This window comes from Rhyacophila brunnea, unplaced genomic scaffold (assembly GCF_057557595.1).
Source record: "Rhyacophila brunnea isolate RB1 unplaced genomic scaffold, BYU_Rbru_1.0 scaffold_7, whole genome shotgun sequence".
NCBI classification, from domain to species: domain Eukaryota; kingdom Metazoa; phylum Arthropoda; class Insecta; order Trichoptera; family Rhyacophilidae; genus Rhyacophila; species Rhyacophila brunnea.
The window spans coordinates 18,784,734-18,801,721 of NW_028233339.1; the positions used below are offsets into that span (position 1 = coordinate 18,784,734).

Here is a 16,988-nt window from a genome sequence, read left to right on the forward strand (position 1 = left end):
ACCTTGAAACATGCATTGGCTATTATAGTACGTAATTATTATATTTTGATCCATTATCCACATCAGTTTGTACATTTTAAGAAATCGATAGAGACGGTATGACTATTTCATATCGTAGATAATAATAATAATCTCTTATATATTATTATCCTAAGAGATTTTGGAAAATACACCAACAGCTCATTTAAGCGACATTTTATTGTTATTTTTACATCTTCACTTCGAAATGTGCGCTACCGAATTATCTACCGATTGAATTGACCAAATTTGAGAAATATCCGATGATTTTCCAGAAACGTGACGTTTATAACCGATATTTTATACGGATGGTTTTATTAGTTATAATTGGACATAATATTTATTATAATATTATTATTATTAGGTTAGGTAATGTTTGGTTTTATAATTCTGAATTCAACTAAATGTCCATTTTAAGATTAGCTAACAACTGTCAACAAACTATCAAATTTAATCATACTATCACAAAAAACAATCGACCATTGCCTGATACCCAAGCACGAATCAAATCGCGCACACATTAGGCGTAATACATATATCTACCTACATATTTATAATGCCATTATCATAATCAGTTTGGATCAATACACTGAGAGACGAAGACCTTTCCAACCTAATTACTTCCTCTCAGATCTATGAGTTTTTAATAGTTAAAATATTTTTTTTATACGGCTAATCTTCTTCTATTACCTCAAAGGGATACGCGTGAGATTAATATTAACATTAAATAATTGAATCGCAATCAAATTTCCTGCTATTCTGCTAGGTCTAACAGCATGGGATGGTGAATCCAGAATAGACTCTGCATACGACGCCAAATTTATATCGAAAGTAAGGACTTGCAAATTGTAAAAGTGAAAAATCAGCGAAATGTCAAACGGCGCCGTCTCTGCATACTTCACAATTTTATTAAAATCCAATACCATACATTAGGACGCCAAGCTGTCTGCAAGACCTAGCGAGACAGACTAAGTATATTATAATAGTGGTAACTCACAGAATGTCCAGTGGAAGTGACTGGGCGCAGTCGCGGTAAGGTTCGGGTCGCTGTTTCACCGCCATCAGGCGACTTTTCTGCACAATCCCATTTAAGCGCACCAAAACACAATACCTGAAAGGAAAAAAATAAGAATGATTAAATAATTTGAATGCTTACAGAAATAGCATTTGCACAGATGTTGTAGGAGGCCATGACTTTCAAGGGCTATCTTTTTTATTATATCATTATGCCTTTTAACACTGCAGTATAGGGCACGAGGTCTAATTTTTTTATTGTAGTAGTGAGACGCAGGTAAACACTTGGGCATGAAAAAATCAAAAAGATTAATATTGTTTGTGATCTCACCGGGAAACAACCCTGAAACTGCCAGTATAAGAAACTAGTGACTTATGTATTGCACTAGAGAATACACGGCTGTCAAATAATTATTCTTGATGGTCTTAATTTGTCTTCTGGTTTGTAGTAATTTTGTCTAGTTTCTTGTCATTTTTTTTATTTACGAAGTCAAACCCAAGGCCGACTATGTTCAAGATAGGACATAAAGTTATAAATTGCGTTTGTAGTGATAGTAGTTGTTGCTGATTATTAGAATGTAATATTGGTAAGTTATCAGTGGAAAACGATAAGTATTGTAAAATGGTAAGAAATTAATTAATTTTTACGAAATATTCAATCAAAAATCTTCATTTTTTTGTGAATAAGTTACCGCATTGCTTCAATAACAATATTTAGTATCCCGGCTTGACTAAAGTCGGCTTTGTAATCCATCTAAAGCGGTAAATTGTATTAATTATACGATTTTTGGACTCTCGAAGAAAGCGTACAGCTCATTGTTATATAACCGCAACAATTTTTCCTATAATAAGTCATCCACCAGGTTTCCGAGCCATGCATGCCAACTCACTAATCTCACTAAGATTTCATACTAGATACAATTCACGTATTAGTGTAATTATTAATGTCTTGGAATATAATTTACCTTAGTTAAACCGAAGTGTCAATAGTTGCCTAGCAACCTATAATAACATACTTATATACAAGTAATTTAATAGTGACACATCGAAGATCAATGTCTGATTACTAAAGCTCATTACTTAATTCAATATTCAATAGTATTCAGACTAAAATTACAATTTACAAAAATAAATTTATGTAGGTAATCGATTTTTTGTTGCAAATATATATTGATTACGAATAAACCATTTATTTTATTCAATATAATGGAATGTTATATTCTCAAATCTTGTGCGTTATTCAATGAATAAAAGACATGGCTTATTAAAAATTGTTAGCAAGTTTGAGTGGACGTTATAACTAAATATTTGGGAAGAGCCCAGCGTCGGTTATAAATTAAGGAAATTAATGATTCCTTAATTTAAAATACAAAAACCTATAGTCAAGATATAACGCAATTTGATAAGTTTTTATGTAGGACATACTAGTTAAAATTATCATAATTAAGTAGGAGGCCCGTAGCTTAATTGGTTAAATCATATTGACGCGATACCAGTGGATAAATGGGGTCAAATCCCGTCGTGCGTCGTAATTTTTCAAATCTGATTTTTTCTAATTGGTATATCTGAGGTGTTGTCAAATTATGTATGTTCAATATTGATAAAGAATAACTTAAAAGTTTATATCACATGTAATAAAATTATAGTTTGCATGTACATAATACGAGGGTGGGTCAATAATTCCTTAGAAAAAAGCATTAAAACAGTTTTTATTTTTGTATTTTTTTTTATTTCTCAACATAATCTCCTTGGAGCTCAATACACTTGGTTAGACGTTTCTCAATTTTTTTTAAACCGTCAGAAAAATAAGTTTTCGGAAGGTCCTCAAAATAAGCATTTGTCCGATCGATGACTTCTTCATTTGAAAAAAAACGTTGTCCACTTAGCCATTTTTTTAAGTTTGGGAAAAAGAAAAAGTCACTGGGAGCTAAATCTGGCGAATACGGTGGGTGGTTGACCAATTCGAACTTCAATTCTTCAATTTTAGCCATTGATTGTAAACATGTGTGAACACGGGCATTGTCCTGATGAAAGAGGATTTCTTTCCTGTTTAAATGAGGCCGTTCTTCTTCAATTTTGTTTTTTAGCTGGTCCAATAAAGATGCATAATAATCCCCTGTTATTGTTTTTCCTTTTTCCAAATAGTCAACGAAAATAATTTCACGTGCATCCCAAAATACAGTAGCCATAACCTTACCAGCTGATTTTACGGTTTTCGCCTTCTTTGGACATGGTTTGCCTTCGCAATCCACTGCTTTGACTGTTCTTTCGTCTCGGGAGTATAGTGGTGTATCCATGTTTCATCTACAGTCACAAAGCGACGAAAAAATTCATCCGGATTGCGTTGCATGAGCGACAACAGGGCTTTAAAGGCCACCACCCTATTGCGTTTATTGTCGACTGTGAGCAAACGCGGCACCCATCTTGCAGAAATATTTTTCATGCCCAATTTGTCATGTAAAATAGAAATGACGCTACCTTTTGAGATCCCTGTAACCTCAATTATCTCACTCAACTTTAATCTTCGGTCACTTAACACCATATCGTGGATTTTATTGATCATTTCTGGTGTAGTCACCTCTACAGGACGTCCTGAGCGTGGTTCATCCTTTGTTGATGTACGACCACGTTTAAATTCATTTAACCAGTTATAAATAGTTGCAAGTGAAGGAGCAGATATGCCGTGAACTAAATCCAACTCATTTTTTATTTCCTTTGCTGTTAACCCTTTTATATTAAAATGTTTAATAACAGCTCTAAACTCAATTTTCTCCATTTTCCATTTTTCCATTTTCCACAAGCAATTTTTTTTTTTAAATGTACGAGAAACACACAACAACCCGACCAATCTGATTGAAACTTCGCAGCATACTGAATCGGTAGTGCCGCTGCATGAAAACAAACCGCTTACAGTACTAGTCGCGCCACCTGTCGGCTTTTCTAAGGACTTATTGACCCACCCTCGTATTATAAAAAAAACTATACAAAAATTCAATACTGTCTCTTTAGTACATTGTTTGTGACTTCATCATCATCAAAATACGTATATTATGTACATGTGATGATATAACGTATCTATACATTAATATATTATATAAAGACTAACCGTGGCAAAAAGAGGACATTGGTTAAGGAATAACAATAATAATTGTATACATTTACTTATTTCAATATATGTTAAGCACGTAGGTACAATACATTGAAACTAATAATTACTTTAATATATTTTAACGCCCACGGTGGCCGCGCGGCTTAAGCGTTGGACTATAACGCCGTGGGTCCCAGGTTCAAATTCTGGATCTGGCAAGTACACATATTGTTTTTCAATTTGTGTGTGTCAGGGTCAGGGTATGGACCTAATAAGTTAAGCAAGTGGCTGACATCCATTTCTCGTAAAAAACAAAAAAAATCTGTCAATACAAACCTCTACTCTGTGGAGGCCCATATGATCCTATTAGGATCGGACATGGTCGAAAGAAAAAGAAAAGAATATTATAATATTAAATGGATATTTTTTTAGTATACATAGTTGTATTTTGGTAGTGAACAGAGCTATTTATGGCATAAGCCAATTTATATTGTGGCTGTAAAAAACTATATTTAAATATTTAATATGCAAGACAATTAATGTACCATTCCTTATGACAAGACAGACAGACAGCAGTCACTTAATCCACGAAAAGTTGCTAAAAGTCCACTGTGAATACTCGGTCTCGATACAGCCTATGAATACTAAACAGTCTTTGTACGTCGTCTAGTCAGTTTATATTAGAAAACTTCGCGGAAGACCATTAAATTATATTATAAAATTGATAATTGGATGAGGAAATTATGAGGATTTTTCATAGACTTTCAATTAAATTCAATAAGGAAAGTTATAATGTGACGTATATTATACAGTAATTAAGCAGTGATAGAACTGTTCCTGTTTTATAATACAAATTAATTATCTTCTATTAAAATAAAACAGTTTCAAATTCATGGCAACTTTATTTGCCTACTTGAGTTAACTTAGTTTAGTCTACAAAATATTCTATTCTTTCATTTTTATCCGTTTTACAAACTGTGTTGTTTGTTTGTTTACTTTTTACTGTTTCCAAAAAAGGGTTAGGAATACCAGATACCCAATTTAAGTAGCATTATTTAATTATTTAAACCACTGAATAAAATATCTCACTGGCATTTTAAGAAAGCACAATGTCAGTAAATTTTTCTATAAGAAGCTTAAGTTCGCGAAAATCCGTGTAGTAAATTATTAAACTAAGTATTTTGTTTATAAATCTTTGATTCGTTTTACTGGAAGCTTTCAGGAAGTCTTCTCAGATAGCACTTAAATGTAGCATACGATGGGATAATATTCCTTTCAGTAATAAAGTTCATTCAGATTTACGAGATCGTAGCATAAAAGCTTAACTATACTTCTACACAAATATATACAAAAGGAAACAATCGATGTTACTTAGAATGTACAATATAAGAAATAATGTTGGATTTTCTTTTACATGGATATCTAAATAAATAGTTGTTTTTTTAATATTTATAACGAGAAATTGTAGAATATGCTTGAATGAATTTATAACGAAAAAACAAATACTAATAGGTACATAATGTAATAATTTTAGATTTTAAATTCTATAGCTCATTAAAAATAATAAAGAAAATACTAATATAACACCGAATCAAATAATAAAAAATTAAGTTGTCAGAATGAATGAATTGATGGAGAATATAATTAGAAAGAAGAGTGGTTTAAATGCTTCCACGATCTCTTTGATTAATTTGAAAACAATGGGAAATAATTCAAAGTATAAAAGATATGCATTCGGCTAGAAATACGGTGAAGGAAAGAATATCAAAAACTCGATTGTAATTTTTAAACTTTTTTAATAGAATTCTTAAAAACTATTTTTTAAAAAATAAAAAAAAAACTTTTTTTTCGCCATGAAAAAGTACTTGGTACTTCAGACAGTAGAAAAATATTATTTGGGAAATTTTGGCTCGCGTACTTAAAAAGGTTCGCCAACTCTGCTATATATGAATGATGTTTTACTATTTATTAATGTACATATAATATAAAAATATATAATAAGTAAAACTTTGGACTGGACTTAGATCCATGTAATAGTTTTTATGTGAGACCGTCTTGTCAGAAGAGGTGGATGACATAAATTGCGGTGGTTGAATGGTGCAAACAATAGGCCTCTCGGGTTTAACAAAAACCGCGTCGTATAAATCCTGCAATATTCGTTTCGATAAAATAGTTTTTATACACGACCAGTCAGTACAAAAGTCATGTAGTATGTACTGCATAGCGCCATTGTAATATTTCTAATGAATTTTGGCTAGTATATACCTAGTAAATTTAATATATGGAGCGTCATTAGAACTGATTCACTGAAAACTAACGTTATGGCGATAACGCTTTTTTCCCAGAGAAATGCTTAAGGCTATACCTCAGTTGAGGCATGGTCTAAAAAGATCGTAGCTATGCGATGCGCGGATTGTGCAAATGAAATATAATTTGTCATATAAATCCAACATGCGTCCTTTTAATGTTCTGTTTATTGTTCTATTAGTAGCAATAATAATATATTCATTGACATGTTTTATTTTTCAAGTAAATGGGTAACGTTTTTTAGTAATCTTTACACGATTTAAGAATTAATACACCCGTACCCATCACGAAATAAATTGACGTGTTCACAGCTCGACGTTTGCTCTCCGATTGCCAGCGAGTCCAAAATTTCGTCGCACCTATAGTTGAAAATTATTTGCCGTTTCACTGAAGTACCATCTTAATTAAAGGATGCTACGATCTTCTTTATTCCTACCATAGTTTGGATAATACTGATAATTAATTATTACTGTAAATACGCATAATAGAAGTAAAGGAAAAATGGGATTTATTAAGGAAAATTTTATTTATCTTTTATAAAAATAGAAAATGTACACATAATACCTAAATGAAAATCAAATTTAAATTTAGATTATAACGGCAGTAATATATTATTTATTTCTGTTGTCATTAGGTTTTTTCAATCTAAAATATCTAAACAAAGCCATAGCTTAGTTGATTTTTTACTTGAAAACTGCTCTTTTTGAGGAGAGCAACAAACTTGACATACAATATCCACACTCGAAGAAAATGGCGGCTATCTTTTTCAAATTTCCCACCATATAATTTAAATAGTTTTAATATAATATGTAAGTTGGGAGTGTAAATTATTTGTGTTCTAAAACGTTGTTGGAAATCCATCGGACGAGATATTTATAAGACGATGCATCCGCGCGGTTCCCATAAAGTACAAAGTTAAGGAGATGAGAAGTGGGAGCTACGACCATTTCCGGGTCTGATGTGTATATTATCGTCTCAGGTAAGTGAATTACAAAATAAATTGTATCTCTCATATTATGTAATTATAGGAAAAGTCTATCAGTATCTACCTGGACTATTTTTTTTAATTGGTTCTACAATCCGTTGTGGATCTTGACTGCGTCACAACGAGGTTTCGTAACATTGTATTTAAAGCGCGTTAACACGGTCCAAGTACATTCCAAGTACATTTGGACCGAGTGCCATCCAAGTGCACTTGCACTTCACAGCACTGCATAGCTTGGATGAGTAGGACGCGGTCCAAGTAGCTTGGATAGGACTGATAGGAGTAATTTGTATGAAGATGTCCCGTACGAGTGTGCTTGGATGGCGCTCGATCCAAGTCTACTTGGATCGTAATTGGACCGTGTCAACACGGCTTTATGAAAAATATAATATGCTGGTCACTTGCTCAACCCATTGTGTCCATGCTCTGGATTCAAACACATTTTATATTTGATACCCTTGATATATGTATCGGATACGTTATCACTCGGCCATCGCTAGCGCTAATAGATATATTATTATTTATTAAATAATTATGAAATTGACTACAATGTCTTGTAATGTATTGTAATTGTAATGCAATGTATTGTAAATGAGTCATGGATACCGAAGAAGATCATTGAAGGAAACCCAGAGGGGAAAGCCTAGTGGGAAAGCTCAGTGACGTCCCTAGATAAAATACCGCCCCTAGGCAGCGACAAAACGCTGCCCCATTTTTTATAATTACAGTATTTTAATCATCCTTTCATGAGTCTAATATCTAAGAAAAAATGTGTTGTATGTATACATTACTAACAAAATATCAGACTGTGATAATTCGCAAATCTGCATGTGTCGTATCTGGTCACCAAGGACGTCGAAGGGCAACGGAAGTAAACTAGATATCGCGCATCCGACAAAACCAGTGAGCTGAATTTTTAATGGACAGATATTTTCGTTATTACTAAGTTTAGGTAGCTATTTATATATTATGTTCCAAATGATTATCCTCGATTTGCCTCACTTCGAGAACTGGCGCCCCCAAGCGACGCTCAATCTGCCTACCCCCACGGGACGTCACTGGGAAAGCTACGCACACGATGGGGTGATAACATTACAAAAGATGCCAACCAGCTGCTAAAAATCAGGAACTGGAAAAGACGTGCGTAGGACCGTTCCGTCTGGAGAACGGCGGTAGAGGAGGCCAGGGCTCGACTTGAGCTGTAGCGCCATCGAAGAAGAAGAATTCTATTGTAAATCAAACATTTTGTAGCATGTGAACTATCAGTAAAATTGATGGTAATTAAATCATTAGTCGTAGTATTCTATTTTTAGTTTCATATTCATATATTTGGGTTTTGACCACGGTATAATTAACTATAAAACAGTTTCAATAGAGAAACAATCAAAATAGAGGAAGTGGTATAATATAAATCGTGTTATATGAGAAATTTATGGGTAGTATTAGGCCAAGAAAAAATGCGCTAGTAGACACCGTTTCACCTAAGTGCTTAGCATATTTACCGGAAAATCCTTTTTTTATTATATTAGTATAGATATAAAAAGTAACATTGGACTCTAAATACAAAAATAAAAACAACTACATACGATAACTCAGTTAAATAGAAATAATTGGACCTAATATATTTAATATTTTGACACATTACGATAATAGATGAGCATAGTAAAATCCTAACGTTCTTCAAAAGAACTTAAGGAAAGGTTTGTACAACATATCCATACTCAAATGGGACAAGGCAATATGATGGCAGGTGTAGTCGATGCCTCAGAATATGTTTAAAATATACTAATTAATATTTATTTTTTTCCATATATTATGTTATAACATAACTCAAACATGACTCGATGTATTATTGATAAAACTTGCAGAGCTTATGGATTGTAACGAATATTGTTACTAGCTTAGTTGAGTTTCATTTACTATTGGTGCTCCAAATGTGTGCCCTTAATTCCAATACAAATTTCTTAAATGTTATCAATCTGAATTTTTCTCCGATAGATTTCTCATTCAGTTCTAGAACTAAAAAAGACGTCGACGATATACTTTTAGAGAAAACAATATAAATTTAAAAAAAAAAAAACGCGCTCCTGTCAACTACTAAATACCATAATTCACACTCTAGAAAAACCGGGTAGATATTTTAACAGGTACTTCAGAATGACCCTGCCCCTGTTTCAAAATAATAAAAAAAACTCAACGCCCCCTTGAAAACTACCTAATTTAAGCAAATAAACAGAAACAATAATAATACATTTGCTCTGTATATCTGTAGTATCGAATATGATTTTTTTAGCACTTACACAAATGTTAACTGTTAGTCAAGTTGTAAAATTCAAAACAAAAATAAATACATTTTATAATGTTACCTATTTACAGTTTCGTATTATGAACAATCAATAACATACACATAATCCTACCGACATGCTCGCCTTCTAGTACACTTCCTAGTTAATATGTCGGCGAAAATGAGCGTATATTGGTATACTAGAATTTTGTTTGTGTTTATTTGGAAAATACAGTTTCCACTACAATTAAACTGTATGTTATAACAAAAATTAAAAAAAAAATATTCGGTTTTCTTTTTTTTCACTACCCTCTCCCCTAATGAATATTAAACGCTCTCAAATTGCATATAAGGAGGCTACTAATAGCACCCTGAATCGATATCGCCCACTTTGGGAAACACTGAATAAATCAAGAATACAAATTAACGTGTGATTAATTGGAATCTCAATGTGAAGCGGTCTCTACCATTCTATAATAAGCTCAATCGTTCAGATGAATATCGCAAGCCTTATCGTCAACCTGCTGAATTATTTTACGACATGGTATAAAAGGGAGGCGACGCCGTTGACGGAATGCTCCAATTCAAAAGTCGTTTATTTTTAACGGCGGGGTTTTATCAAATTATTCGTACAACGTTTGTCAAGATCGTGTTTTTTATTGAGACGCCGACGCTCCGACTGCAAGAGAGATCGCTATTACGATATATTGTTTTTTTACAATCTACTATCAATATAGAAGAATTTTATTACATATATGACGTTCCACTTTAAGCACCGCTTATCCATCAAGATGTTGATTCCATGGCAAAGCGTTTAGATCAGTGATTCTCAAAGTGGTGCTCGAAAAAATACGCTAGGATGCTAAAAAAGTGTAAATAATTGAAATTAAAACTCTCTCCAGTATGTGTAATTTTAAGTTGTGTTACTTGTAGTTCTGCTATTTCCTACGAAAACAAATATATGTACATAAAGCATTTAAATGGACAACGATGGCTTAAGCGTCGGCTTATAGGTTCGTGGGTCCCAGGTTTGAATCCTAGGTCTGACAAGTACACATATTATTGTTTTTCAATTTGTGTATTGACCTAATAGATTGAGCAAGTGGCTGACATCCATTTCTCGCAAAAACAAAATATGTCAATACAAACCTTCACTCTGTGGAGACCCAAATTTAATGATCTTGTTAGGATCGGACATGGTCGATTTTTTTTTAAATGGGGTTTCCCTAGTATGGAAATATATTTCAGGTAATGTATTTGTACGTTCTGCTTGTATACCAACAAAGATCGCAGCTTACATAGTTTTTTTTTAATATTCATTTGAGAGAATTTATGAAGGCAGGCACCGATTACAATATATATTCTCTAAAACCATATGATAATCTTAAAAATTTTAAAAAAATATTCTGATTTAGACTAATTAATCTACAGTGAATCGTATAAATTTTTTTGTTATTGTGGTTATATTGAATGTTGTAATTCCACTTACGTAGTTCAATAATTATCAGGACCGGTTCCATCTGTTTCAAATGGACAGCGTCGACTGATACAAAATTTAAACAACAAAAAATGAAACCAGTGCTGATTATTAATAAACTAAGTTGATTAAATACTCCATAATATTGGGTATAATTTTAAGGGGGGACATGCTCGTCGAAGGTCAAAATTGAGTTTTTATTGTATTTTCAAACCATGATCCTGGACACTCCTTAAACGTTGTAGATAATCTATTTATATAATTTTGAAGCCTTATTATCCTTTATAGTTATTTTAAACATTTGATGACTGCATAAAGTATTTTTGTTACATAAAATAGTACCTATTCTTTTAAACCTCTCGCTCTAATGTTTTAGAATATAGTCATATTTCGGTACATAACTGTGCAGTGGTGTTAAGATTTTTTACGTGTATTAATTTTTAAACGCATTTATGAAACCATTAGTATAATTTATTATGAGATAATTTTTGTAAAATATTCACGATAAAAAATTATATTGATAATCTCTGTGATCCCAAATTTGACAAGAATTGGGCATTTTATTATTCAAAAAAACGGCAAGATTAACACATTTGAAGATGATTCTAAAGATACTTATTATAAGCTATGTCTTTGACCATTCAAGTGTGATAAACATATTATGAAAAATGATTGCTTTATAAAAATTATTGACCTAAGAATAAGGTAGTGTTTTTTTGAAATACGCCATTTCTTTTGTCATTCCCCAGTGGTTAAGCTACAACATACGGCCGTAGCCATAGAATATGTCAGTGGCAGATAACCAATCTCAAAACAGAAATTGTGAATAATATTATAAATGTGTTCGATATATTATATGTCGATTGTTGGCATTAATTTTCATAATTTACCTCATTTCCATCTCCTAGTTGTTATATCATATTTAGAAAGAAAACATGTAATAATATCCAATTGTGCAGGCTTCATAATAAATGCACTTTATTGTATTTATTTTATTTTAATGTCAGATGTTCCCCTTATTTTTCATTATATACATATAACAGTCTGATAAAAGAATATTTGGTACTGTTCGGTTATCAGTAATACAGCGGAAAACACATTTTGAAAATAGCCGATAAACTGAATTATTTGTTAGGTTAACCTAACCTAACCTAACCTAATCCAACCTAATCTAAACTAACCCAAACTAACAAATAATCCAGTATATCGGGTATAACCGAACACTACCGAATATTTTTATAGCCAGCGAATATTTTCTTTATTATTATTCTATAAATTTAGCAAGATTTTGTTATTCAAGATGAATATTTATTTATTAAAAAACATGTTGTCCAGATATTGCAAGGATAAAATGATTCACAGTTTTTTTGTTATGTCGATAGATGCCTCCAGTGCAAAAATGCAACCTGATGTTGGGCTTATTTTTATTCTTTTTCTCCAACGATAACAAAATTCCCTTGTCAGTCATAAAGTGAAAATCGATTTGTATAACAAACGCATTGTGTCCTTATTCTTTTACTACTATCAAACATTCGATGCGAGTATACGTGATGGATATGCAAGCAAGACAGAATGTTTACGTTTTGTATTGTTAATATATGTAGGTATTTTTGTCACGGTTTTTATGTATAACTCCATCCATTAGTACAACGTTTTTGTTATATCGTATTCTTGTTTGTCCGGTGGTTATTTATCCAGTACAAATCTTGCAATTGATTTTTAACTAAAACACTATTGGTTGCTAGAGGGGTCTGGGGCCTAGCAACTAAATTATTAATATATACGTGCGTTACTATGAAAATCAATATAAAATGTCAAAATGACATTTCAGTATTTTATATTTTATTCAGTATTTCTATCAAGTATAATTTTTTTTGATCGTTTAAGCTAGTCAAGTTAATATGATTCAACAGAAAATTTTAAAACGTTGTTTATAAAAAGTTCTTTTTATCTTGTAATTATTTTGATTTGTAACACGAATGTCTCTCATCAACGCGTTACCTTATTTTTGGTCTCGTTGTTAGAAGAGATCCGAGAAACGTAGATACAAAGTGACTTCTTTAATAAAGCAAATGTATTAACGATAATTATTATTGATGTAACAATATCACCGTAGGAAGTTCCAAATGAAAGGAAATTGTAGCAAACACCCGTGATATCAGTTATACTATTTTCAGATGAGGAAAATGTCATGAAAAGATTATTGAATAGGTTAAAAGCAAAAAGGCGTCTCTCCATTTTACCACGTTTTTATTAGCTCGCATTCTTGTTTGTCCGGTACAGATTTTTTCTTGTGCAGTACAAATTTTTTAACTAACTTCCCGACTAGCTAGACATTTGAAACTTTTAGAATATATCAGAACACGACGACAATACATTCTTTTAATACTTTTGGCCATAAGCAGAATTGAATTCATTTTCAGTTAATTCTGTTTTGTATGTTTCGGAAAAAAACGTTAAAATTAATATCTATTATTCACTATTATTGGTTGCTAGCAGTGGGTAGCAACTAAATTATTAATATATACGTGCGTTACTATGGAAATCAATATGAAATGTCATTTTGACATTTCTGTATTCTATAATATTTATTCAGTATTTCTATAAGTACAATAAAAAGTTTTTATTAACACATAGAATTGTCAAGTTTATATGATTCAACAAAAAATTTAAAAACGTGGTAGGTATTTAAAAAGTTCTGTTTATCTAGTTATTATTTTTAAATAATTTTTTATTTTTAATTTAGATAATGATCAAAGTAGCTCAGTATTCGCTATTAATAAATGGTATTATTAAAATTTACTTTTAACCTACTCTTTCATTATACGGGCAATAACAATCCAAATTTGTGTTTCTATGGATACTTTTGGAATTTTAATATTATATTTCGATTATGTTTTATCAAAATCATATAAATACTTAAATGTATTAAGTAGGTACGTAATTATTATGTATAAATATATACCTATATTATTTACGCATATTTAACTCATTTTCTATTGGCGTGATTTTAAACTGCATCAGCAGTAAACTAATGCATTTTAAAATATGATCAAATCCAAATAAATTGTTGGCTCATAATCTATTTATTTTTTTACAATAGAACCTCAAAATCTACTTGCACTTACAACCTTCTATCTGATTTAAACCTTCACATATGGAAACAGGTTCAATTACTATATATATCTAATCTATCTACCACGTCCTAGTGGTTTATTGTGAGATTATCATTTATCGATTATTAAACATCATCCATTTTTTAATTAAAGAATCTCACACATCAAGCTCGGGTAAAATGATGTAATAATAATTTTATAGCCTTAAATATATTCAATTTATTATTTTAGATACATAAAAAAATCCACATTCCTGTGAGTAAACTACACAATTTTACAAAACTGCATATTATTTTGAATAATTAGATCGTTTAAATTTCAATCATAAACACAATTCAATATATTACATTTATTAACGGATATATATTGAAATACTGACTATGCTGTGGTCAATATTACAACGTTTTTGTTAGCTCGTATTCTTATTTGTCCGGTGGTTCTTTGTCCGGTCGATTGCAATCTGGATCTTGCAATCGATTTTTAACTATTTTCCCGACTAGCTAGACATTTGAAACTTTTAGAATATATCAGAACACGATGCAAATGCATTTTTTTTTAAATACTTCTAGCCATCTTTAAGTAGAATTTAATTCATTTTCAGTTAATTCTGTTTTGTATGAAAATTTATTTCGAAACCATTATTAAGATGCTGAGCGGATGGTCCTAGCAACTAAATTATTAATACATACGTACTCTACTATGGAAATCAATATGAATGTCAAAATGACATTTCTGTATTATTTCTATCAAGTACACATTTTTTTGATCGTTTAAGCTAGTCAAGTCAAGTTTATATGACTCAACAGAAAATTTAAAAACGTTGTATATAAAAAGTTCTTTTTATCTTGTAATTATTTATTAGTCAGTTCGAAAATTTCCATTTAAAATTTAGTATTTTGTTCCCAATAATTTGTTGGATAATGATTATTGTATTCTATAAGCAAGCCAGGTACTTAATCAATGCCAGCGTAAATGAATAATGGTGGGCGATGGTATTCAATTACGAAAGAAAATTAAGACAAATTAGTATTTACCGTCGATCGCAGCAATACGCCAAGAGATTTATATTATTATTTGCTGGAAAAATATTCAATACACGTAGAGCACATAGAAATTGCTAACGCGGGTGTTGCAGATTTTGTGTTTCTCTCTGGCGACAAGTTCGCACCCCGACAACAAACTCGTAATCGGTTAATTTAAGTTACCGCCCGCTAACGGATTAGGTACTGTTGATAGTTTAACGGCATTTGGGGCGGAATACTTCCTCGCCTTTAAGTTAAAAGGTTACATTGTTACGACAATAACGGTTACTTACGTAATATATTTTTTTCACTGGATATAAATGACAGATCAATAATTAATTGTCAAACTGAGGATAAAAAGAAACATAAAAGGTAAAAACAATAAAAAAATAATTACAAGATAAAAAGAACTTTTTAAGGTACAGTTCGTTTATGAGGAATAAAGCGGCAAACACATTTTGAAAATAGCCGATATACTGGATTATTTGTTACGTTAACCTAACCAAACCTAACCTAACCCAACCCAACCTAACCTAACCTAAACTAACCCAAACTAACAAATAATCCAGTATATCGCGTATTTTCAAGATGTGTTTTCCGCTGTATTCCTCATAACCGAACTGTACCCTTTTTATATACAACATTTTTAAATTTTCTGTTGAACCATATAAACTTGACTTGACTAGTTTAAAAGATAAAAAAAAATTGTACTTGACATGTCATATTGATTTCCATAGTAACGCACGTATATATTAATAATTTAGTTGCTAGGACCCCAAACCCCTAGCAATATTGGTGTCGATTAAATTCTACTTAAATATGGCTAAAAGTATTAAAAGAATGCATTCGCATAGTGTTCTGATATATTCTAAACGTTTCAAATGTCTAGCTAGTCGGGAAGTTAGTTAAAAATCGATTGCAAGATTTGTACCGGACAAAGAACCAACGGACAAATAAGAATACGAGCTAAGAAAAACGTTGTAATGAAACTTTTGAGAGATGAGTAGTTGTCCCATAAAAATATACCTATTTATGTGTGAGACAAGATTCATATAAAACATTTATTTTATCTTATATGAATCTTGTTAAGTGCTTAGAGCTGAACTGCTCAGAATGAAAATAACATTATTTTCATTTTTCAGTTTTTAAATAAATTATATTATTCAATGAAATTTGTAGCACAATTTAGAAACATTGCTAATTATCAAATTAATTTAAAGTTTTTTTTTCACTATATTTTTTATTGCAAATGTAATATGTAACTACATATTACATTGCATTTAGAATTATATACAGAAATAATAATAAAAATAAAAATGTAAAATTAAACGTACCGTACCGTATATAAAGTACCCACATAATATAATATATAAATAAAACTACTAATATACTAGTTTTCCTCAAGTATATAAAATACATCCTACAGTCCCCTGGCTACCTCAAGAGTACCTAAAACAGCAACTGCATTACCTCTTTGGATTGCTATGCTTATTTGCTGTTTCAGGTACTCAGTTGAACGTCACTCGCCTGTTTTATCAGTCAACGACCAATTGCTTTGTCTTAAAAAGCAGACGGTCCCCAGGGACCAAATATCTCAAAACCCAGCTTAAGTTATTTTATAGTTTTTTTAGCAAATAGAAACTCTTGTCCTCCGAAATTTAGCTTCTAACACACGCA

The 16,988-nt window shown here is 31.4% G+C and overlaps 1 protein-coding gene across 1 annotated transcript in view; it reads right to left on the reverse strand.

Moving 5' to 3' along the window:
- Positions 1-16,988, reverse strand: part of Hs3st-A (Heparan sulfate 3-O sulfotransferase-A) — a 385,115-nt gene that overhangs the window by 151,558 nt on the left and 216,569 nt on the right. Inside the window, exon 3 of the mRNA XM_085958297.1 lies at positions 1,016-1,129. Coding sequence (XP_085814423.1) covers positions 1,016-1,080 — 65 coding nt within the window. The 5' untranslated portion in view covers positions 1,081-1,129. The remainder of the gene's footprint in view (positions 1-1,015; positions 1,130-16,988) is intronic.